Here is a 22,445-nt window from a genome sequence, read left to right as displayed (position 1 = left end):
CCAGTCAGCTGCCTGGCTGATCCTAGGAAGGGGCACATGGGAGGCATTTCCATCTTACATATGGAGAAACTGAGGCCCAGAGAAGCGGGGAGACTTGTTCTGAGCCATACAGCTGGGATATGGTAGATGTGAGATTTGAACTGGACCCCTGAGCTACAGGGCTTGATTCTCAGCCTCTGCTGCTGCCTGGCACCTGGTGGGTGGGAGGGATGCTCCTGTCTCTACCCCTTTGGGACCCCCTGATTGGCTGATTCTCTGGCGAGCTTTGGACTGCCTCCAGCTCTCTGTATCTGAGAATATGGAACCAAAGCCCAGAGCAGGAGCCTGGGAGAGCCAAGGCTTGTGCCTCAGGGTCTGTAGGAAGTAGGTAGGTGTCCTATTGCTAAGGAAGACACTAAGGTTCAGAGAGGGTAGGGGACCTGCCTGAGATTGCACAGCACGTTAGATTTGGGGCTAGGACCCAGAACCAAGATTGAACTAGTTCCAGGAGCCTATAAGGGAGGGAATCAGAGAAGCAGCTCTCTCCAGCCAAAATGGACACATGTTCCCAAGATCCCCTTCCTGCTGCCCTCTGCTCAGCTCTCCTGCTTCACGTGGGGCCCCTCTGCACTTTTCCTCTAACCCTAACACCTCCCCACCCCTGCCTTTGTGCTGGCTAAGGGCTGCATCCCAGCCGGGCACAGTAGGGCTTGGCAGGAGGGGTAACACCTGTAACACCCTTGTCCCTCTGCCTGGGCTGGTCCTGGATCTGCCCTTACCTCCCCAGTTTCCTTTGAGGAATGGCAGGGCCTAGCGCTCCCTGAGATGAATAGGATTAAATTTTAATCCCCCTTCCTTCCCGCTGGCTCTGCAAAGAGGCAGGACAAGGGCTGCCCAAGGCCTTGTGCATTTGGAGCACATCCGCACTCAAGGCCAGCGGGTGGCTTTTCCACCTCCCTGGGAGTTTGTGGGTAGCACCGCTGCGGGTGCAGCAGCCAGAGGAGGGGTGTGTCACAGTTAGGGAAGGGGACTAAGATGGGTAAGGGGGGGTGGGGTGGGGGACTGGATGGGAGGGACTACACCTTTGCTCTTCAGAATACGCTCTCCTTATTGTACCTGCTCACCTCCAAGGCTCTCTGTGTGTGGCAAGTGGGGGTGCTGGGGTGGGCCCGTGGGGTCATCATGCATTTACCCGGCATACACTCGTGTCTGCTTGGCACGTGTGTAGCTATGTGCACAGCCTGGGTCCAATCTGGACATATATGTGCACTCAGAGGGTGTTGATCTAGATGTGGGGGCTGGCCTGTGACACCAGGGTGTTGTGCAGTATGTGGTGGTGGTTGAGGACTTGCCGGCCCCGCCTGACCCCAGGGTCTCTGGCTCTGTGGCTCTGGATCCCACAAGATGCCCAGGGACCTCCAGACTTCTTGTTTGTTACCTGGGCATGTACCTGGTAGCCTTAAGCAGGGGTGTCTCCCTGGCTCCAGTTACCTTCTCCACAGGGTCCCTTCAGATGTCTGTGCTCACAGTCAGAGCTGAGGCATCAGGGGCCGGGCCAGTCTCCAGAGCTGGTCTGCTTTCCTTGATTGGGGGTGTGTCCCTGTGACCTGATGTCCTGGCCAGCAGGCATTGCAAGCCTGAAGCTGGCCTACTAGAACTCCAAGTTGCCCTGCTCACCCTTGGGCGAACCTGGCTCAGCTCTAATGAGTATGTACCAGCGGCTACAGTGAGCTGGCCTTGTCTCCACATAAGGATGAGAGATAATAGTGTTTGGGAACCTGCTGTAGGCCAGGGCTGTAGGCCAAGTGCCTGTTGTGTGCCAGTGTGGTGGGGCATCTGGGGAGCCCGGCTAGGAGGTGACCTGGGAGGACAAGTCACTGTATGTAGCATGAATCTTAAAATTCTTATACTGTAGGTCCTCTAAGAGAGCCCTGTGGTCCTGTTGTGGAGCAGGTGTGTGGGGCTCAGTTAAGCCTGGTGGATGAGGCTGCTGCCTTGTCTTCTGTGTCCTGTTCAGGGAGGTGAGCCTGGTGTGGGGGACCAGCCCCCACTTTTAGGATCAGGGTACTCTTGAGCAGGGAGAAGTGGTAAAGATTTAGATAGAAAGAGGTATTTAGACAATGAGAGGAAAGACAGAAACACAGGATAGCCTCGGGAGGGCCTGAGTCCAAACCCACCGCCCAGAACTTTATTCAAAAGGGCTTTTTATAACAATGCAAAGGGGCGAGGCAAAAAGACACCCCCCCCCACCCCGCTAGATACAACCAAGTGTAGACCCTTTCAGACACCTGGTACCCAGGCCTGTGGTCCAGTCATTTTCTTAACGCAGCCATGCTGGTAAAGCAAGCTCAGATCTCACTAGGAAACCTCTGTGGGCTCCCTCAGCCTGGCAGGGCAGCTCCCTCCCTGGAGGCCCCATGCCTGTCACTGTCTAGTGTGCGGGCAGACCAGGCAGCCTAGGTTAGGAGGGGATGGTTAGTCTCAGGGATTTGGGGACGTTGAGACCTCTCTGGGTGAGGGAGCCTGGCAGGTGTCTGGGACAGCATGACAAGCAGGAAAGAAGTGTGAGGGCCTGAAGTGGCTACATCTGGGTGTCTGGGATCAGCAGGGCCTCGGGAGGGCAGGGCCCCCAGCCATCTTAGCTGGGGGAGTGGCAACTTCAGCTCCCAGGGTGGCAGAAGATGGTGAGGGAAGGAGTGTGTGGGGGTGGGGTGGGGAGTGTATGTATGAGAGGGAGTAGGGCTGCCACAGTCACTGCCTCTGGGTTCCCAGCCACCCTTCCTGGGGTGTCCCCTGTCCCCGAGGAGGGACAGCAGACTTGCTACTGAGGCCTTGCAGCACATCCTCATACAAGCTGTGGGTCTGGCCACCTTAGTGGGTATGGTTTGCGGGGCACAGGGTCCTAGAACCCCCAGACCCAAGACCCTGCTCCAGCTGTGTGAGACACGTTCCTGGAGGCCCCTGTGTGTGTGGTGCCCCCCCCCCCCTTTTACCTAAACACAAAACACAGATACCATAGCTGTATCAATGTGACCTTGGCCCCGATCTTGTGCCCTGGCCACGCCATCATGCTGTTGGTCACAGGGTCCTAGCTCGGCACAAAGGATCCAAAAGTGGGGTGCCACGGCCCTAGCTCTAGGCAGAGGTCAGTCTGGTTGCCAGCCTAAGCCCACACACAATCCACTGCCCCTGCTGGGTGTGGGTGCGTTGAGGTTGTCTGGCTCTGCAGGGGTGCTGCTCTTGAGTAATGATGGTAACTTCTGTGGAACCCTGAATTTTCTTCAGCGCCTCCCTGGTCACCCTGCTTTCTGGCACATGGGTTCAGGCTTCTCCAGCAGCTTCTGTGTCCCCCGTTCCAGTCCCTGTGCCCCCCCTTCACTCCCTGCTTCCTGTGAGTCGGGCCTGGTGGTCCCAGTCTGGGCAGCCAGCCAGAAGGAGGCACAATGTTGTCTTCATGTGTTGGCCTGAGAGGATGAGGTCCAGCCTATTGAGGGGCGCCCCCACAGCCATGGGGCCCTCTGCGGCACGCTTCTGTTTTCCTAATGAGTCCTGGGTTTGTGAAGGGAGGGGATGGAGGCCAGAAATAGTCACTCTATTGTGAGACGGGATCCTAGACGGCTCCGTGATCCCCTTCGCCTGCACTGGCTCTGAGGTCAGCAGACGCCTGAGGCATCCAAGCCCGGCAGAAGGTAGCGGGTGAGGCTGTAGCCTGGTTAGCCATGGTCAGACACCCTAGCTAGCGCCAACCTGGGAGGGACCAGGGACTCCTGCAGGGTCGACTGGGGTCCTCCGTGCAGATGGGGCTTTACTCTCATCCCGGAGGCGCTGGTACCAGTCTGCTCCGAGTCCGCTTTTAATTCCACCCTTCTCTTTGCCCCGCAGAAGAAGGCAGAGGCCGCGCATCGGATCCTGGAAGGTCTGGGGCCCCAGGTGGAGCTGGTGAGCCAGGCTTGGCTGGGCAGGGTGGGAGGGTGGAGGAATGAGGTCGTCGGGCAGCAGGTGTTGGGTGGAGGAGGAGTGGGAGGAGGAGGAGGAGGAGGTGGTGGGGGAAGTCATGTACTGCCAGGCACTGTCCCCAGGGGGAGGCAGGAAACAACACCTCCTGATAAGGATGATGGCTGATAACTCTGGCCGCTGGGCTGTGAGCCTGTCCCTGCCTCTGAAGCCTGCCCTCTGCTCTAGCCCCACAGGAGAGTCCACCCCACGGTTGACTGGTCTGGATTCCCTTCTTTGAGCGTGATGGCCGTGTAACCCTCTGTAGGACTCTTGACTGCTCAGTGCTTCTGCCTGGGACAGTGCCTGCCGGGGTGGGAAGGGTGGCCACAGACTGTAATGATCATTATCATCGTCCTGCTGGGCTCAACTGTGTCACAGCAGGGTGGGAAGCAGCTGAGGCCTTAGGGGAACTGCTGGAGTGGGTGGTGCAGAAGGTCCCCCTCCCCCACTGCCCAAACCTGCACCAATGGTGCAGCATTGGTTCATATCGGCTGCAGGCGGCGGGTGTTGCTGGCCCATTGGTACACAGGATGCATGTGGGTCTGGAGTATGTGCGTCTTTACATCTTGGGGAATAGATGAGTCCTGGGCACTGTGTGCTTGCTGAAGGCTGTGGAGAGGGGACCTTTTGGCTGGGTCCATGGTGCACCCTAACACCGCCTGTTCCCAGAGAATCTGGGGCGGACAGATGGGCACTGAGCTCTTGTACTGCCTGTGGTGGGCTCTGTGACCCCTTCCTGCCCCTGGGGCCTGGGCAGGGCTGCTGTTCCATCACTGGGGGCTCTCGCTTCCTTCATACACTATCATTGAGTCGTACCCTCTCACTGCACAGCTCAGCCTTTCTCTGCCTGTTATACCATGGTCTGAAGGAGCCCTGTGTCGCTGCTCTTGGTCCTTCTGGCTATTTCCTCTGAATGGAGCCATGCAGCCCGTGGCCTTTTGTTCTCTCTCCTTTCTGCCTCACCCCGCCCCCAGCATCGGGCGCCCGCCCCCAGCCCTGGGTGGCCACCCCCAGCATCGGGTGCTCCCTGTTCTCCTACACTGCTGCCAGTGTTGGTAGCTTCGTCCCTTTTCAGGACTGCATCATATTCCATTGTTTCTGGACTGCATTTTATCTTCCCATTCTCAACTGATGACACTGAGTGGCCTTGGTTTTTGTCTCCTGGGAATAAAGCCACACCGACAAGAGCTGGAGCAAGCTGCATTTGTCTGTCTTGAGTTTATGCCTAGGAGTAGAATAGCTGGTGTCTGTGCTGTTTTTCTCGCCTACGGAAGTTCCTGGCTAGTTTCTAAGGTGGCTGCCCCATTGAATATTCCCACTAGTGAGTGTGTCTTGGCTCTGTTTCCTTTTTCTTCCATTCTGTCCAGACTCAAGGTTCTTTCCTCTTTATTTCTAGATAGATTTAGGGGGCTGTGTGTGTGTGTGTGTGTGTGTGTGTCTGTCTGTGTGTGTCTGTGTCTGTCTGTGTGTGTCTGTGTCTGTCTGTCTGTCTGTCTGTCTGTCGGGCCTGAGGACATAATCAGAAAGGGGAGTGCCATGACCTCTTTGCCCTTGGGAGAAAGGAATGTCTGTTGTTTGAGATAGATGCTCACAGCAGCTGATCCCTGGAGGTTTTGGTATCTGGACTGAGTTGGGGGAGGAGGTCAGCGGCCTGTGGCGAGGGTGCACCTGCTGATGGGCCCTTGCTGTGCTGGATCTTTGGGTATTGCCACCTTCCTCATTTTCTAGAAGAGGCTCAGGAAGGGTGGTGCTTTACCCAGCGTCACACAGAGAGACAAGGGAAGGAGTGTGCCAGCTGTGAGGGCGGCCAGGTCTTCAAATGGCTGCCATGTGTATGCAGGGCTGACATTGTACTACACCTGCCTGGGGGCTGCTGACTGGGCTTTGGTCACTGGGCCACCGTGAATTCTAGTTCTGTGATAAAACACTTGGACCAAAAGCAGCTTAGGGAAGGGTTTATTTCAGCTTCTATGTCACAGTCCTTCATTGATGGAAGTCGGGGCAGGGACTCGGGTAGGAACTTGAAGCAGAAACCATGGAGGACCCTTCTTTTTGGCTTTCTCACAAGTTTATGCTTAGCTATCTTCCTTATACAACCCAGGACCACTTGCCTAGGGAATGATACTGCCCACAGTGGGTTGGCCCTTCTGCATCAATTAACAGCCAAGACAATCCCCCCCCCAGACATACCTGCAGGCCAGTTTGATTTAGGCAGTTCCTCAGTCCAGGTTTTCCTCTCAGATGACACTAGGTGGTGTCAGGTTGACAATCAAGGTTAACCAGGACAGTCAGGTTCCTCTTCAGCTACTGAGTGCATCTGGAAACCTTGGCATAGCAGAGACAAAATAGTGACCATCTTGCCCCGTGTGCCCAGAGGGAGGCGGAGGCTTCAGAGATTCTGCCTTGAGAGCCAGGGTATAGTTTGGAGATCTACGTAGGCATTGTGTACGTGACCCCCGTAGCCCAGTGTGTCCCAAGAGGGCCCTGTGCTGGGCAGGGACCAGGCTGGCCAGGGACCAGGCTGGCCAGGTGGGATGCTGGGGCCAGGATGCTGGGGCCTCTGCTCTGCACAGCTCTGAGTCAGTTGCTTCCTTCCTGCTCTGAGGCGTTATTCTGAGAGCTCAGTGTCCCTGTGGGCTGGGCTGTCACTCCATCTCTTAGAAGCTTGGTCACACCAAAGCTGGCTTGTAGCCAGGCTGAAAGGGTGCCCACGCCCACAGCTGCCCAGGGCTCCAATGTGCAGCTGTAACCATTTGTCTTTAATGAGGAGGGCAGTTACGCCCTCGCTGCAGCAGAGTGCAAGCCACCGGGTGTCCCTGTCCCTCCCCAGGTCCAGTCCTCGGCCCCTGTGAAGATGGCCTCAGGGTGGTCACCCAGTGCTGAGTCCCCATTACGGTTTCCCTACAAGGTGTTCATTGGGGCAGCAGAGCCTCTCAGTGCCTAGGGCCCCAGCATTGTCCCCACTCCCTGGAAGGTGGGTTGGGGTCTGTCCCCTGCTGCCCTCTCGGGTGTGGGTGTTCCCTTTGTCCTCTCACGCTGGGAACATGTTTTGCTCACTGCCCTGTGCTGGGGTCAGTGATCGTGGCCTCCACCCCTTCCTGTCCCAGTAGGGCTTTTCTCCATCTTTAAAACCAAACAATGGCAAACCTGTCAGTACATCTGGAATGTTCTGGGCTATTCGCACATCGTGTGAGGTGGCTTCTCTGCTCTGTACCCATTTTCTAGATGAGGAAATCCAGGCTTATCTGTCCCTGGAGTCTGAGGTCATTCATACTGACGTTTGTTTTAATGGCATCTGGGGAACACAACGGCTCAAATGATGCTTCCCTGAGTGCCAGGAAAGAGCATCTTCATCGGGGCCCTGACTCCTGAGACGTGGTCTTACAACCTTCTTCATTCAGCAGTGTCAGAGCCCTCCTCCTCACTAGGGCAGTTCTGCAGTGAGTCTGACTGCTGGTCTTGTTACCTTATCCATTCTTCCCCTCCTAGGGTAGGGATGCTTCCTCATTTCAGGCTGTGCGCCCATGTGAGGTGCTAGTCCATGGCCTCTTGTCACCAGGAGAACAGCTGAGTCTGTCTGGGCCCCTGGTGAGTCGCCATGGGGTGCGAGAACTGGTGTCCATGATGCCAGCCTGGCTGCAGGTGACCTGCCTCATCTCTGAGCAGTAGGGGCCTATCAGGGGCAGGAGGCTGGTGTGGTTCCCACACTGGTCCAGTGCTGTGTCTGCCACCTGTGGAAGTTCTCCCGCAGAACCTCGTGTGTCTCTACCTTGCCCAGGGGCCCAGGACATCACAGAGCTCTTGTAGGTGTGGGTGTATAGTAAGGAAAGGACACAGAAGGAGCAGGAACCGGATACAGCCAGGGGGAATGGGGTGGAGTTCAGGCTGTGGGCATGTTTTGCCACCGGTCTCAAGCTTCCCATCTGTGCAGTGGGTTGCAATTGCAACGTGAGCAACCAGTCTATGTCAAAGCAGCAAGCTCAGGAGCTAGACGCCTGTGGCCTTGTCTCTACAATCTGGAAGCCAGCCGAGACCTCTGAGAGGTAGTGGGTGGGTCCCTGCTCCATCTGTGGCCTCTCCGCGTCCCTCCAGCAGGCTGTGTAAGGTCTGTACCTTGGACAGAGGAAGCCATTACATGGAGGACACAGACCATTGGTGCAGCTTCTGACCCATGACCGCCCACTGTTCTTGCTGTGCTCTGAAGCTCCGTTCTCCCATGTAGGTGGCCCTGGCTTGTGGGTCCCTGCTGAGGGAGTCTATGGTGTCTTCAGCCCGAGGCCCACCCTTGTTCCTTACAAGGCAGACATTTCTCCGATTTCTATCTGCTACCACTGTGGACACTCACTGTGCACACTTGTGTACACGACCCAGGATTCTTGGGCATCTGGCATCTCAGGCCAGCTTCTTCTGTCCAGAGGAGAGGCCTCGGTGGCCTGCTGCAGGCCAGTGGGGAGAGGTCACTTCTTAGCAGTTGTAGCTGGGCTCTGCAGAGTCTGTGTGTCTGTCTGTGCCTGCCACCCGCTGCCCGCAGCTTCCCACTCTTGGCTTGTTATGCTCTTTGTGGTCCAGGGAAAAGGCCTTGTTAGCACCAGGGCTGTGGGTTTCCATGGTGATCTAGATGCCAAGCCAACTCCAAGGATCTTGCAGATAAACTACTTTGCCTAGGTTGGGGCCTAGCCTGGTCCCCACAACTGGGCCCTGTAGCAGTTCCAGCCTTTTCCTGGGCAGGTCCTCTGTGTCCCTGTGTCCCTGATTGTTCAGCCAGCAGACAGCTAGTGGTGCTAGTACTGCAGGTGCTGGGGCTGAGGGTGCGTGGCTGGTGACACTGTGCCACCTGTCACCTACCCCATCCGTCTCTGACATACTTCTCTCTTCCCCTGCAGCCTCTGTACAACCAGCCATCCGACACACGCCAGTACCATGAAAACATCAAAATGTGAGTCACTGCTGCAGTGGGGCTAGCCCAGTCCTGGGGATCGGGAGACAGGTGGCAGTCTGGGCGGAAGTCCCCGGATGAGCCAAGCTGGGCTCAGAGCAGGCCCGGGGCAGAGGGAGTGGCAGATTGGGAACAGAGACGGAAGGCAGGAGGCCATGGTGTCAGGAGACAGGCTGGGCAGAGGGGAGCGTTAGCTGTGGACCGCTGTGGAGCCCACTCGGTGTCCGAAGCAGCTTCCAGAAGCTTCACGAGCCATGTCTCAGTGATGGGCCTTTCCCCAGATGGAGGCAGGGGGGAGATAATGTCTCTTAGGCACCATACAATGAGGTGCATCAGGGATGCCAGGCTGTGCTGGGGTCTGAGGCTGGTGTCCTGCTGTGGGGGTGGGGTGGGGGGTGGAACTGCTGGAAGGTGGCCTGCTTCCTGGGATGCTTTAATGGGAGTAGCTCCCATCAGTGGGCTGTGGAAAAGACATCACTACCCAGAAACTAAAGGCAGAAGTTCCTGGAGCACATGGGTGGTGTATTAGGTGTGGGGAAGGCTGGGGGTGAGGGTGTTAGGGATGGATGGTTAGAATAGTTGAGTTTGCCACTGTGGGTGCTCACAGGTATTGGCTGGTGGCTTTGGAGTGTGGCTTGGTGGACTCCGTAGGTGGCGATACAGAGATCTGGTCAGTGTCCTGGAAGCCAGTGTCTCCTTGGTTCTCAAGTGTCACTGATGCTGGGCTCTAGGAGGGCCCTGTGTGGCTTCTGGAGTTGTGTGTGGTCACACCCTGGCCACCCTCTTGTGTCTCCCAGAGTATCTTTCCATGCTTACCGACCCTGCGGGCCCTGCCCCAGCACCGCGGTGTTGGGCCCAGCTGCTGCCATGGCTGCCTCTGTTGGTTGTGGTCCATTCGCTGCCCAGGGCCCAGGGTCCTTCTTCTCCTCTCTGTGTGTGGCCTGCCCAGCTGGCTGGTCTCCATGGGGAGAGGGGCTGTGGAAGAGGGGCGGGGACAGGCCGTTGTAGGGCCTTGTCACACTTGCTCTAGGGTCAGGGGGCATGTGCCACCAAGCCTGGCTACTGGGACATTCATTCATTCATTCACTCGCTCGCTCGCTCATTCACTCGCTGATGTTTTCAGGTCCTAGCCTCACCCCATGGACTTTAGACAATATGGGCCTATTCCTTGCTCTGTTTATGGGTGAGCATCAGAGAAAAGTAAGGGGTTCAGTAAGAAAGAAAATCTCTCCTCACGTGAGGCTTGTCCAGCCCAACTTTCATGCCCCTGACACTTGTGGGGTGGGTTTCTTACATGTGTGGGGACAAGGTCTCAGTGGGTGGCCCTGGCTAGCCTGGAACCTCCTGAGTTCTGGGATTCCAGGATGTGCTGCCATATGTAGCTCAGGCAGCTGATGATCACGTAATAGGCCAGTGATTTTGCAAAGCTTTTATTGCTTAAACAAAGTGATGTTCGTAGGGAGAGTCATGGGATGTTCCAGGTTAGAGAAACAGCCATGGATCCAAGCCGTAGAGGTATGTGCCCTGGGCAGTGGAGGTGACGTTGGCCATAGCTAAGCTGTTACTCCATTTACCAGGATAGAAATGGAATTGGTCTCTTTGATGCCCTATGGCTCTATTAGACACTGGATCTGTCTGGGCGTGGTGCCGTAGGCCTGTGGGTCCAGTGCTCTGAAGGCAGAGGTAGGAGGTTGGTGAGTAAAAAGTAGCCAGGGCTACAAAGTAAGACCCCAGTAGCTTTAAACAAACAACCAAACATGTAAAGACAAAACGAACCAAGAGGAGGGGGTGCTCTGGTCTTGAGTTTACACTGGTTGGGGCGACCACCCAGCCGGACAGTTCTAGCTGTAAGTCTTAAATACAGCTCCGAGGGCGTGAGCTTTTGTAAATAGACAGTCAGTTTCCTGTTTAGCAAGTTCATACATGAGTGCATTATGAGCCGCTTCATGCTTACAGCGCTGGGGCTTGTTGTAGGCACCATTAACGGCACGGCCACTGTTGCCCGGCTCAACGTTGCCCTGCTAAATCTACATAGTCCTTCTCTGTAAAGAAGTCCTGAGAGTAAACGGAGTGACAGGAGGTGGGTGGGGGAAGGGACTCTGGCCAGAGACCTGGGGCAGGACGTGCTGGCTGAAGACTGCAGCTGCTGGGCCGCGTGGAACATCCCAGGCAGATGAGACCAGCAGTGCAAAGGTCCCGCGGCCGTGCTGAGTGATTGCAGACTGCCGCAGCCCCAGGCAGGATCAGTCAGGCCGCGGAGGCTGCTGCTTGTCCTTCCGGCCTGGTCACCGGCTGCAAAGACGCGGCCTTTAGTGGGGGACGTGCTGTGCTGGGAGTTTCTCTTCAGGTTCTCTCTGGTGGCCACTGGGAGAAAGGGCCTGGGACACCGTGGGAAAGCCCTGAAGAGCTATGGGCGGTGAGGTATGGAGGGTTAGGGCATGGGGTCCACGGTTTCCAGGCCAGGGCTGGGCAACATGTGATAACGCAAAGCCACCTTTTGACTGGGAAAACAGTGCCATTACTTACTGGGGACCAAGAGACTTCAGCTGTGGCCATTGGCTCCTTTGGAAGCTCTTGACTCCATTCCTGCTGCCCAGGTGTGGCTGTGGTTGAGTCAGGGACAGTGAAACCTGGAGCTGGGACACAGGGGTCCTGGCATCTGTTCCTTTTTTTTTCTCTTGTTTGTTTGCTTTTTGTTGATGTATTTTTGAGACAAGAGTTAATCTGTGTAGCCCCTGGCTGTTGTGGAACTCACTCTGTAGACCAGGCTGGCCTCGAACTCAGAGATCCTCCTGCCTCTACCTCCTGAGTGCTGGGATTAAAGGTGTGTGTCACCATCATTAGGCTTTTTTGCTTTTTTTTTTTTTTTTAAAGCAGCTTTTGGACAGAGTTTGCATACCATTCACCCTTTAAAGTTGGAAAGGCTTTTACTTGGCCTCTGAGGTGTGAGCTGGTCAGCATGGGTCAAACAGTGCATCATCACTCGGGAATCTTGTTGTCTCTTCATTTCTACCTGGTCCAGGACGCCTCTAGTCTTCTGTGTGCCTCTTCCCTGTCTGGATAGTTCTCACAGAGGGGGGCTGGGCTGACCCACTGGCTCCTATCTGTGTCCCGGGGTGGGATGCAGAGTCCAAGCTCTGAAGGTGTGGGTGGTTTCCTCTAGACTGAGACCATTCCCAGAGGGGCTCTGGGTGGCATGCTCCATGACATGAAGAGGCTCAGGCCCCGGAAGCCGCTTGGAAGGCGGTAGCTGTGTGACCCAGGTGAAGTGTCAGGAACTCCCAGGCCTGCAGGGATAAGGCCCTTGCTGAGGCCTGAGGGCCTTTGGGGCTACTGCCTAATTAGGTGAGGAAGATCTAGGACGCTCAGCTCCTTGGGGTGGGGGGTCACTAGGGGAAATGAGAATTCCCTGAAGGTGGAGCCAGGACCTTTGGAGTCACATCGCTGTGGAGACTCTGAGTGGTGTCAGGTTGGGGGTGTGCCTGTGGTCCCGGCACTCAGGAGGCTGTGACTGTAAGAAATGAGGTTGAGGCTAGCCTGGGCTGCCTAGCATAAAACAATGTTGTCAGAGCTGCTGGTGGAGGTGGTGAGCGGCCCACCACCGGGAGGTGTGCGATCCAAGAGTGCCATGGGTCTGGTGTCTTTAGTTTCTCATGTGGCAGGCAGGAGACTTTGGGCCATCACTGGCCAAGATCTGCACTGTGAGTGCTGCAGAGCAGGACTTCTGTCTCAGCCTCTGTAAGGTGGGACTAGCCCTGGGCCCACTGAGTCAACACCCCCACCCAAGTACCCCACATCTGTACCCTGCGTGTGGGCAGGGTGCTGGGAGTTTTGTTGTCCTGAGTCCCTGACCATAGAGAAAGATACTCCTCATTCATCCAGTCCTCATTCCCCAAACGTGTGTCTGTATATCTATCTGTCCCTGGGAGACAGCCGTGAACGAGTCGCCACTTGAAGTGGGGGAGATGGGCAAGCTCAGTACTCACGTGGAGTGTGACAGCTGTGACAAGGACAGTGAGGTTGATCCAGGGGTCGGTGGGGAGCTCTGCCACCCAGGGAGCTGAGCTGCCACTGCTCCTTGGATGTCGGCTGTAATTGCTGAGGTGGGAAGTCTCCCTTCCCTGGGGACCTGGCCCCTGTCATTTTAATTTCGCTGCCTGCATGCCTGGCCATGACTTTCAAGTTAATTTCATGCTTGGCTTCCTGGTGTGGGTGATTGCAGACCTGTGGAGGTCGCCTGTGCGCCGCTCACTTCCTCTGCCTTGCCCTGGAAAGTGTCGGCGGCTGCCGAGTTAATGCCAGGGAACCCGCCACCTGTACTGGGGATCTGGCCTTAGGGGCGAGAGAAGGCAGCCCTCAGGGCGTGCTGGAGGAGGGCAGTGCAGGAGCCCGCCAGACACTGCAGGACCATCCGGAGTGTCCATGGCTGGATGACAGACAAGTCTCAGAGCACCAGATGGGGCTGGACAGCCACCACCCAGCCTGGGTTAGCAGCCTCCTGGTATTCCCAAGCTACTGGCTTTGTGTACCTACTCGATCTCTGCCAGCAGGCAGCCTTGGTCCTCAGGTCCCTCAGGCCTAGAAGGACGTTCCTTACTTCCCTGTATCCGGCCCACCATCCATCTCAGGTTACAGTTGATCAGAACTCAATTTCCTGAGAGTATGTCTCTGGTCTTGCTGTGGAGGTGCCAAAAATTTTCTCCAGGGTCATACAGCCAAGCCCTTGAGAGATTCATTCCATATGTCCCTGGCCTGGCAACCTCAGACAGTCACATCGCTTTGTCCACAAGTAGACTAGGCTGGTCTCCTTTGCCACAGTAGCATGGCAACACTAACACCCTGCCCCCAGCTTGACCGGGCATGTGTGGGCCTCCATCTTACTGTTCCCTGGCACAGCTGGGGCCAGACCCTCCCTGAACCTCATCTTGCCCTTCAAGCCCTGGAGCCCAGCTCCCCTCAGCTCCCTTTGCTCCAATTCGTGTCTGTTTCCAGTAGGCCGGCTGATTTCACAGTCTATTCGCGGAAGTCTTCCCCTTGTCTCTCCGCTGAAGTTTCTGGTTTTTTGTACACCAGTGCATCAGGGTTGGTGGTAGCTCCATTCTTCCGATAGGAGGTGGCTGTGTATCCCCCACCTACCCCCCCACCGCTTGGCCCCTTTGCCCTTACTTCCCCTTGGCCCAGAATCTCCTCAGACTCCCTATACAGTGGAGAATAATTGAACTTTGGGTCCTTCTGCCTCTACCTCCCCACTGTGGACCACCGCTCCCGTTTTCGTGTGATGCTGGGGATAGAACCCAGAGCTCTGTGTTTGCTAGGCTAGCACTCGACCCACCAAGCCACAGCTGCGGTCACAGAGGTCACAGGCATGGGACCTCCAGACTCTCATTCCAAGGCGACTCCCAGCAATGGTGGACTGGGGACATGCTGGCAATATGGGGAAGTTGGGGATCCCTCACCAGAAACGTGATGTAGCTATGAGGTCAGGTTGGAGAGGCAGAGTTCGGTTCCCCAAGGCCTGTCTGTGTCTCCACAGGGCCCAGAGGCTGTTCTCGGCACCTGGCTCTGTGTATTGTGGTTGGAGGGAGTAGGAGGGTGTTGAGGTGTCCGTTGCTCAGTGGTGGGGTGGGGTGGGGTACATGGAGTCCCGTATCCTATAGCTGCTGTGTCTTGCCTCAGGATTTCTGCTCCTTTCCGGTCTGAACGCTCCTGCCTGCCTGTGTCTTTTGTCTACCCTCCCCCTCCGTTTTCCAAATCTGTGTCCATTCTGAGGTAAATCTGCTCTCTTCTCTCTTCTCCTCCCGGTTTCTCTCTCCCTGTCCCTCTCCCCACGTCCCCGCCCTTCTTTTTCTCTCCTCCTCTCAGAATTCCCCACCCCTTGCCTCAGTAGCACTTATAGAACCTTGTGGCCTGTGTGGTCAAGCTGCTTGCTCTGTGCTGAGTGGAGCCTGGCTGTCTACCCTGAGCTGGAGACCCCTTGATACCTTTAGCTGCTCATAGGACAGGGTCCCCAGGCCACATGCCTTGTCCGGGTAGCAAGGGGCTCAGGGGTTGAGCTTGGTTGGTTGGTACCCGCGGCTGCGTCTCAGCAGGATGAGGATGGAGCAGGTTGGCAAGTGTCGGGGCTGAAGGGATGGGGAGAGAGTACCGGGAGCTCTGTGGGGCAAGCTGGGCTCTGGGAAAGTCGGGGGAGTGGGCTCCCATCTGTCCAGGGACCCGTGCTGGTCAGTTCAGGCTCCTGCTGAGAACCTGCCATCTCTGACCCTTGTCTGTGCTCCCCAGAAACCAGGCGATGCGGAAGAAGCTGATCCTATACTTCAAGCGAAGGAACCACGCGCGCAAGCAGTGGGTGAGTCCCGTCCTGTCCCCTCCATGCCACGTGCAAACAGTGGGTGAGTCCTTCTCACCCCGTCTCCTGCATGTCACAGGAAATCAGTAGGTCTTCTGTCCCCTCAACACCATGGGCAAGCAGTGTGTGAGTTCCGCTTCCGTTCTGCCGTTCTCCAAGGCGCATCCCTGTCCCCTCTCTTCCGTTGGTGCCCCCATGGATGAGGTCCCGTGCCCCTACGGCCATCCGAGAGTCAGGGCCTCTTCAGGCCATGCTAGCCAGACCCTGAGGTCCCTGTTGACTCTGCAGCTGTTGGGATGGACGTCTGGGTCATGGAAGAATGCTGTGGATGAGCCATCGAGGCGACAGCTGCTGTGGTGGCTGGGGCTTTGGGTGGGGCTCCTGACCCCCTTTCCCAGGCCTTGGGATGGGGCAGCTCCTGAAGCTAAGAAGGGAGTCTTGAATTCACGGGCTTTTGTGCCCAGGGCAGCTTTAGGGAGAGATGGAGGCGGCAGGGCCCTGAGAAACGAGCCTCCCCTTCCCCAGCCAGGTCCAGGCTTCTGGAAAAAGTAGCCATTGGAAAGCAGCAGGGCCCCTGGCCTGTGGTGGTGGGCGGTGGTCCTGCTTCCTGAAGCAGGGTGAGCCATGTGAGGGACCCTGAGCAGCTGCGCTTTGACCCAGGGAGACCAGGGCTGAGGGATGGAGGCCAGGTCTCTGTCGTCACCCCAGCTGCCAGGGTGGGAGTGATAGACACCCTGCCATCACCCTGGAGCTGTGTCGCTAAGTAGTTTGTGGGGCCGACATCGGGGGTGGTTCAGTCAGTCCTTCCCTCCATGCCTTCAGCTTCCTGCCTCAGGATGTCCACACCGTCTGCCCTGTGGTCCTGAGTCCAGGGAACGTCACCCTGCCGGGGCTCTGCATGCGGGCTCTGGTTAGGCATGAGCCCATGCCAGCTCTGAACCAGGGTCAGGCTTTGACTGGTGTCATCCATTCCACTCAAACTGGGGGCTGCTGGGAGACAGCCCGGGGGGCGGGGGCAGGGGGCGGGGGGCGGCAAGGATGGCTAACTGAGGAGAGCAGAGAAGGCAGGCAGGGTGCAGGCTGGCTTCACAGGCTCTGCTCGCCTGCACCCGACCCTTCCTGGGCCATGTCAAGATGGGGCCGCAAGATGGTCCCCGCCTCCTTTCCCAGTCACGACAGCCTGGTACTACTCGTACTACTGGGATGGCAGGGCTGCTCAGTGGTGCCTAGAGCCTGCGGGTATGTAGTAAACAGAAGGTGGCAACTAAGCGCTATTTACATTGAAGTGGGGTGATGATGCTTGAGTTGGAATTGTGGGTGGAAAGATGGAGGGTGGTTACCAGTTAGGTGCCTTCAGCTGTGGTCACTGAATGCCCACTCTGTGTGGTGGTTCAGGTTGCGTGGGCATGGGCTTCGGGAACGGAGTTTTAGGCACAGCTTTGCACTCCAGCAGTTTTCCCTCAGCAGTGCGTGTCGTCCCATGAGGTGGGTTTGTCTTCCCAGCCCCGTATTTTAGGCGGGGAAGCTGAGACAGGGAGGTTAGGTCACGTGCCCCATGCCACACAGCTGAGAAGTAGTAAGGTCTGGATTGGCACCTGGCTGCCTGCTTCCCGAGTCTGTGTTCAGACCCTCCTGGGTAGGCAGCTCTTGCCCTGAATTGGGGGGGCAGAAAACGAGGTTTCAGATAAGCTCGGGAGGGGAAGGGGTCCCGGGCAGCAGAGGAGGAGTGGCCATGCCGAGATACAGGGAGCGAGAAAGGGCAAGCTAGTCATGTGCAGATCTTTTGCTGAGTGAGGGCATGGCAGGTGCAAAGGACCTGGGGCAGGAGCCAGCCCAAGGCATCCTGTAGAGGACTGTTAGGTTCATCCTCAGCACAGGGGGCACAATTGATAAACACGCTGTTAGTACAGACCATGTTGTGCACCGTCAGGCTTCTCAGCCACAGAGAAGGGTAACAGTGTAGTGATGAAATTACCCACATCCTAGGACCAGGCTGGTCAGCTCCGGGATCACCATGCTCAGACCACAGGAACAAAGGCCCTTGCTGCTGTTGGGTGAGGAGAAGGCCGGCTTGGGAGTCCGCTCAACCCCCTACAATCCTGCCACCCCATTGTGTCACCCCTGAATGCCACCCACAGTCAGCCCTGAGCTTCCAGCCTTAGCCTTGTCTGATGTCCCAGGTCAGAGGTCCCCACAGCTCCTGGAAGGAGCCAGTGAAGTGGAGGAGATTTTGGTGTGAGCTTAGGGTCATAAAGAAATTCTCCATTGCTCCGGGGGCTGTGAGGAGAAGGGAAGTGCTTTTTAGAGGTGAGGGGAGAGCCTCTGAGCCGGGAGGCTCTGCGGCCCAGCTGGCCTACCTTAGGGAGGGAAGGCCTCCATGCTGCGGCTTGGCGAAGAGCTTTCTCATTTTCCCGCAAGGCCTGGAGAGGCTGAGCCATGGGCCTCCCCTCTCGCCTCATCATGAGTTGGACCCCAGGGCTAGAGCTGGTCCCTGGGAGTTCTTGGTGCTAGCCAGAGAGGAGCCTGCCTCACTCCTTCCTGCAGGGCCAAGTGTGCTGGAGACCTGTTTCCACCCAGCGGGGGCTGACGGAAAGAGGTCTGCCTCTTCCCTGACCAAGCTTTGCCCCACTCCCTGTGAGCAGTGTCCCTGGACAGGGGCAGTCAGTGGATCCTGGCCCCTCTGGACCAGGTGCACACACCACCCGGTAGGTGCAGACACAGACTACAGCAGGCCACATTGTGGTTAGACCTGGGGAGAGACTGTCCTATCTAGACGGAGCCTCTTCCTGGGGAGCTGCTTGGGGTTTTGTGCTGGTGCCTGGGGCTGTGGAGTATGTGGGTACTCTTGAGGTCTTGGGGCCCTGTTTGTCTGCAAGGTATGGATGGGACAGCCCAGGTCCTCAGCGGGCAGCTGGCTGACGTCAGCTCTGGTGCCCTGTGCTGTCCCCATTGTCTGGTCTTAGAGTGTTCTCTCTTCTTCCCCTGGGCCTCTGGGTGGGAGCCAGGAGGCCTCGGCTGGACTGTAGTGTCCGCCCCTGTTTCCTCAGCTGGGGTCCCACACCCCTGATCATTGTTCGCCTCTTGTTGAACCACAGGCACGGGGTGCTCTGGGTCAGAGGTTAAGCACACCCTGGCAGTATCAGGGCGCAAGAACATGGCCGGGGTATTCTATGACCATGTCTCCTGCCCTCCTGTGGCTGCTAGAGGTGGGGTTTTGAAATGGTCTCCTTGGATATGCAGAGGGCATGTGGGTGTGCTCTGACTGGTTGGGAGATATGCAGCAGGCACCTCGGTGGTTAGACAGGGCGGGGGACTTCCTCATCCTGCAGAGGAGGGCAGAACCTTCTTTCCAATGTCTGCTAGGGTTTGGGGAGTGTGGCCACATCACAGACCAGGGACAAGGAACTGCCTAGAAAGCAGATGCTCCCTGGGGATTCCTTTCCTGGGCCACAAGAGCTCTACAAAGCCATGTTGCCCAGGACAACTTCCTGAAGTGGTGGGACCTGGCTTGATCTGTTGTACTGTGTCCATCGCGGCTGGTGTGAGCAAAGGGCATGAGCCCCAGCTTCTTGGTCCAGGGCTGTTTCTCATTTGGTTGTGCGACTGAGAGAATAACTTGGAGGGGCTGGTGGCTTCCAAGTCGGGTGAGGCCCCTGCAGAGGAGACGTGGCTCTGGGGAAGGAGAGGCCATAGCATCCATGGGGCACCCATGACTTCCCAGGGGCCATGAGTTCTGTGACTGTCGGAGTAAGTCTGCTCCCGTCTGTCTCCCGACTGTCCGTGTGAGTACGGTGGGCAGGCTCTGGCCCTCACCAGCATGCCGCCCTCTGGCCATGCCCCCACAGGAGCAGCGCTTCTGCCAGCGCTATGACCAGCTCATGGAGGCATGGGAGAAGAAGGTAGAACGCATTGAGAACAATCCGCGGAGGAGGGCCAAGGAGAGCAAGGTGCGGGAGTACTACGAGAAACAGTTCCCGGAGATCCGCAAGCAGCGGGAGCTGCAGGAGCGCATGCAGAAGTAAGGGCTCCTCCACAGTGGATGGTGCATGCAGGGGTGAGGATGTGCAGGGGTGAGGGTGAAGAGATGAGCCCATGCCAGAGAGAACACATGCAGGGGTGCATGCAGAAGTAAGGGCTCCTCCATAGTGGATGGTGCATGCAGGGGTGAGGATGTGCAGGGGTGAGGGTGAAGAGATGAGCCCATGCCAGAGAGAACACATGCAGGGGTGCATGCACGCAGAAGTGAGGGCACAGAGGTGAGGGCAGGGTGCAAGAGTGAGCCCATGTCAGAGAACACATGCAGGGGTGCGTGCAGAAGTAAGTAAAGGCTCCACAGTGAATGGTGCATGCAGGGGTGAAGAGATGAGCCTGCGTTAGAGAGAACACATGCAGGGGGCAGTACGTGTGGAGGTCCGTGCTGCGCTGGTCCATGTGGGCACCTGGTGGCCTGTGTCACAGAGTGGCATCACAGGGCTTCATCCTTAGAGCTAGGGACCCTTAGCACCTGATGGGCCCAGACACTCGTACTGTCCCTGCTCCTTCCATCCCACACCCCCTGAAGCTCCTGAGCGAGACTCGGCTAGGGGGGTTTGTGTGGGTGATGGCTTCATCCAGCTCCAAGGTGGGTGCTTGTCCCCACTGTAGCAACAAGGGCAGAAACCTTGGGCTGTTCTCAACAAATGAAGCTAGGCGGGTGTGGTCAGGCTCCTCAGGCCTGTCTCCCCGACCCACAGCAACATGGGTTTCAGGAGCTGACCTGAGGCCCAGAGACCTGCGCCTGACCCTCAGGCTGGAGGCAACACTGGGTTCCTGTGCCTTGTCAGAGTGATTCACGGGAGATGGGCTGCTACCCCGTAGCCTCGGGGATTGGCATTCCCGAGGGGCTCCCCAGCCTCTCTGGGCTCCAAGCCTGTGATCAGATGTGAGGGTGGGAGGCCTAGCCCTGACCTCCCCCTCCCCATTCACCTCTAGAATGTTCTGCCCCATGGACCTGGCCTAGCCTCTCAGTAGGATGGCTGATCCTGACTGTGTCCCTCTGGTCTTCAGCAGGGTGGGCCAGCGAGGCAGCGGGCTCTCCATGTCAGCTGCCCGCAGTGAACATGAGGTCTCCGAGATCATTGATGGCTTGTCTGAGCAAGAGGTGAGTCCACTGTGACGCCATAGGCAGCCCATTGCCTCTGCGTGTCCCTCTTCGTGTCCCTTACGTGTGGTCCATGTCACAGCAGGCAGGTGCCAGCAGGAAAGGAAGCTACCCTGATGCTTTCAGTCCAGAGGCTGGTGGTGGACATGGGTCAGACCCGGTGTGGGGTGTTGTGGCCACACCAGCAACCAGTGGCCATGCCAGGCCATGCCTGTCCCCACAGTGCAGAGATCCCAGCAAACTGTGGAAGGTGGCCTGGCAGGCCAGAGCTGGCGAAGGTCACCGACGTGCAGCCTCTGGTGTCCACAGTGGACACCGGAAGCTGGGTTGGGGGACAGGGACTCTTCTCTCATTGCCACGTTTCATGCTATGACCTTGGCAGAACTGGAAGGCGAGCCCATCAGTGGGGTCAGGTGGGGCCAGCTGAGGACCATCCTACAGGACCTGCCTTCTAGCCTGTTGTCCCTTGGGTCCTCCCAGGGACGCCTAGACACCAGTGCCAGTATTGGTGACCCCAACCTGTTTTCACCATCCCAGCCAGAGAAGGCCGTGAAGCAAAAGAGATGCTCATCCCTAGTGAGGGGCTATTTGGGCTTGTCCCTTTCTGGTCTGTGGGCCAGGTGTCCAGTGTGACATTTGTCCCCATGGCCAGCACCACAGTGGACCCAGCACGCCATGTGCCAGGATCCTTGCTTCCTTCCCGGTAGCTCTGCCCGCAGCTAGAAGTGGCTGTACACCCCTTTGCCCACGAACCCCTTGAGGCTGTTTACATGGAAACTAAGACGGGGTGCTGGACAGAGCAGCCAGTGACACCTTTGTAGTGGTCGAGCGACCCTTAGAGCTGTTCTCTGGGCTGAGTCCCTCTCCATCCAGAGCTGGGCTGGGCATGCACCCGGTATTGGCTGCTTACGTTGTTTTCTTGTGCACACTGACAGCCCCGAGCACCTAGCAGCCTGACCAGCTCGGGGCCTGCACCCCACCGCAATGTAGCACCCCCACATGCCTGGCCTTGGAGTTACGTCCTTTTGCCGTAGTTCTGCTGGAAAACCTCCCCTCCTCTTGTGGACAGAAAGCAGAACTCGAAAAGCCACCAGCTGCAGCCATGGGGCCGTCTTCGCTGGCGAACATGCGGCTGGGTTCAATACCTGTCCCACCGATGTGGCGGCTCCATCAGCATTAGGATGTGGATGTGGCCTTAATTTCCTCTGGAAGCAGGATGGAGGTGGCTCTGTCCACCTATGCGTTGGACTCTTCCCTGGGTCCTAGCCACACAAGCTCCCCTTGGGGGAGCCATTACCAGAGCGAGGCTGGAGGCAGAGTCTGGGTCAGAACCAGAAAGTGCTGGTCAGGAGACACTTGGCAGTCAGCGGAATTTCCCTAACATGGCCGGGCGAGGCAGCCACAGAAGGGCAGGGCAGGCCGAGTCCCCAGGGGATGATGGAAAGTCCTGGTTGTGAGGGCTAGGCAGGAAGGTGGCTAGGCCCTCTGCATGCCCTGGGCTGTGCCCTGGATTCTTGGCTCCGAACCAGACATGTGCCATCCCATGAGTGCGTGGAGCCGGGCTGGGCTGTGCCCTGTCCCTGCCCTCACAGTGTTTATTACACTCCTTCATGGCCCTGAGATTCATGGCCTCTCCTGCTGCAGATGAGGCCTCCTGCTCTGAACTAAATTTACAGCTCTGCCTTCCCGCTGTCCCACACCTTTAAATCCTCACCAGTGCCAGCCACTGCTGGCTTTTAATTCATCATCATCATCATCTTCATCATCTCCCCCCTTCCCCCCAGGAATGTCCGAGGGCCGAGACATCCGTCCCTCACCTGCTAGGCCCTGCACTCGCCCTCTGACCCCACCCTCTGCTCTCCTGCAGAATCTGGAGAAGCAGATGCGTCAGCTGGCAGTGATCCCGCCCATGTTATATGACGCGGACCAGCAGAGGATCAAGTTCATCAACATGAATGGGCTCATGGACGACCCCATGAAGGTGTACAAGGACCGCCAGGTTACCAACATGTGGAGTGAGCAGGAGCGGGACACCTTCCGTGAGAAGT

At 57.3% G+C, this 22,445-nt stretch overlaps 1 protein-coding gene across 1 annotated transcript in view; it reads left to right on the top strand.

The window, feature by feature from the left end:
* Ncor2 (nuclear receptor corepressor 2) overlaps positions 1 to 22,445 on the top strand; it is a 137,025-nt gene that overhangs the window by 43,893 nt on the left and 70,687 nt on the right. The window contains exons 7-12 of the mRNA XM_059249863.1: positions 3,862 to 3,918; positions 8,859 to 8,911; positions 15,191 to 15,257; positions 19,103 to 19,275; positions 20,304 to 20,397; positions 22,265 to 22,443. Of these exons, the coding sequence (XP_059105846.1) occupies positions 3,862 to 3,918; positions 8,859 to 8,911; positions 15,191 to 15,257; positions 19,103 to 19,275; positions 20,304 to 20,397; positions 22,265 to 22,443 (623 nt within the window). The remainder of the gene's footprint in view (positions 1 to 3,861; positions 3,919 to 8,858; positions 8,912 to 15,190; positions 15,258 to 19,102; positions 19,276 to 20,303; positions 20,398 to 22,264; positions 22,444 to 22,445) is intronic.

The sequence above is a fragment of the Peromyscus eremicus genome, chromosome 23 (genome assembly GCF_949786415.1).
Source record: "Peromyscus eremicus chromosome 23, PerEre_H2_v1, whole genome shotgun sequence".
NCBI lineage: Eukaryota > Metazoa > Chordata > Mammalia > Rodentia > Cricetidae > Peromyscus > Peromyscus eremicus.
Note: the sequence above shows the minus strand (reverse complement) of the source record. Positions and strands in the feature narration are given on the sequence as shown.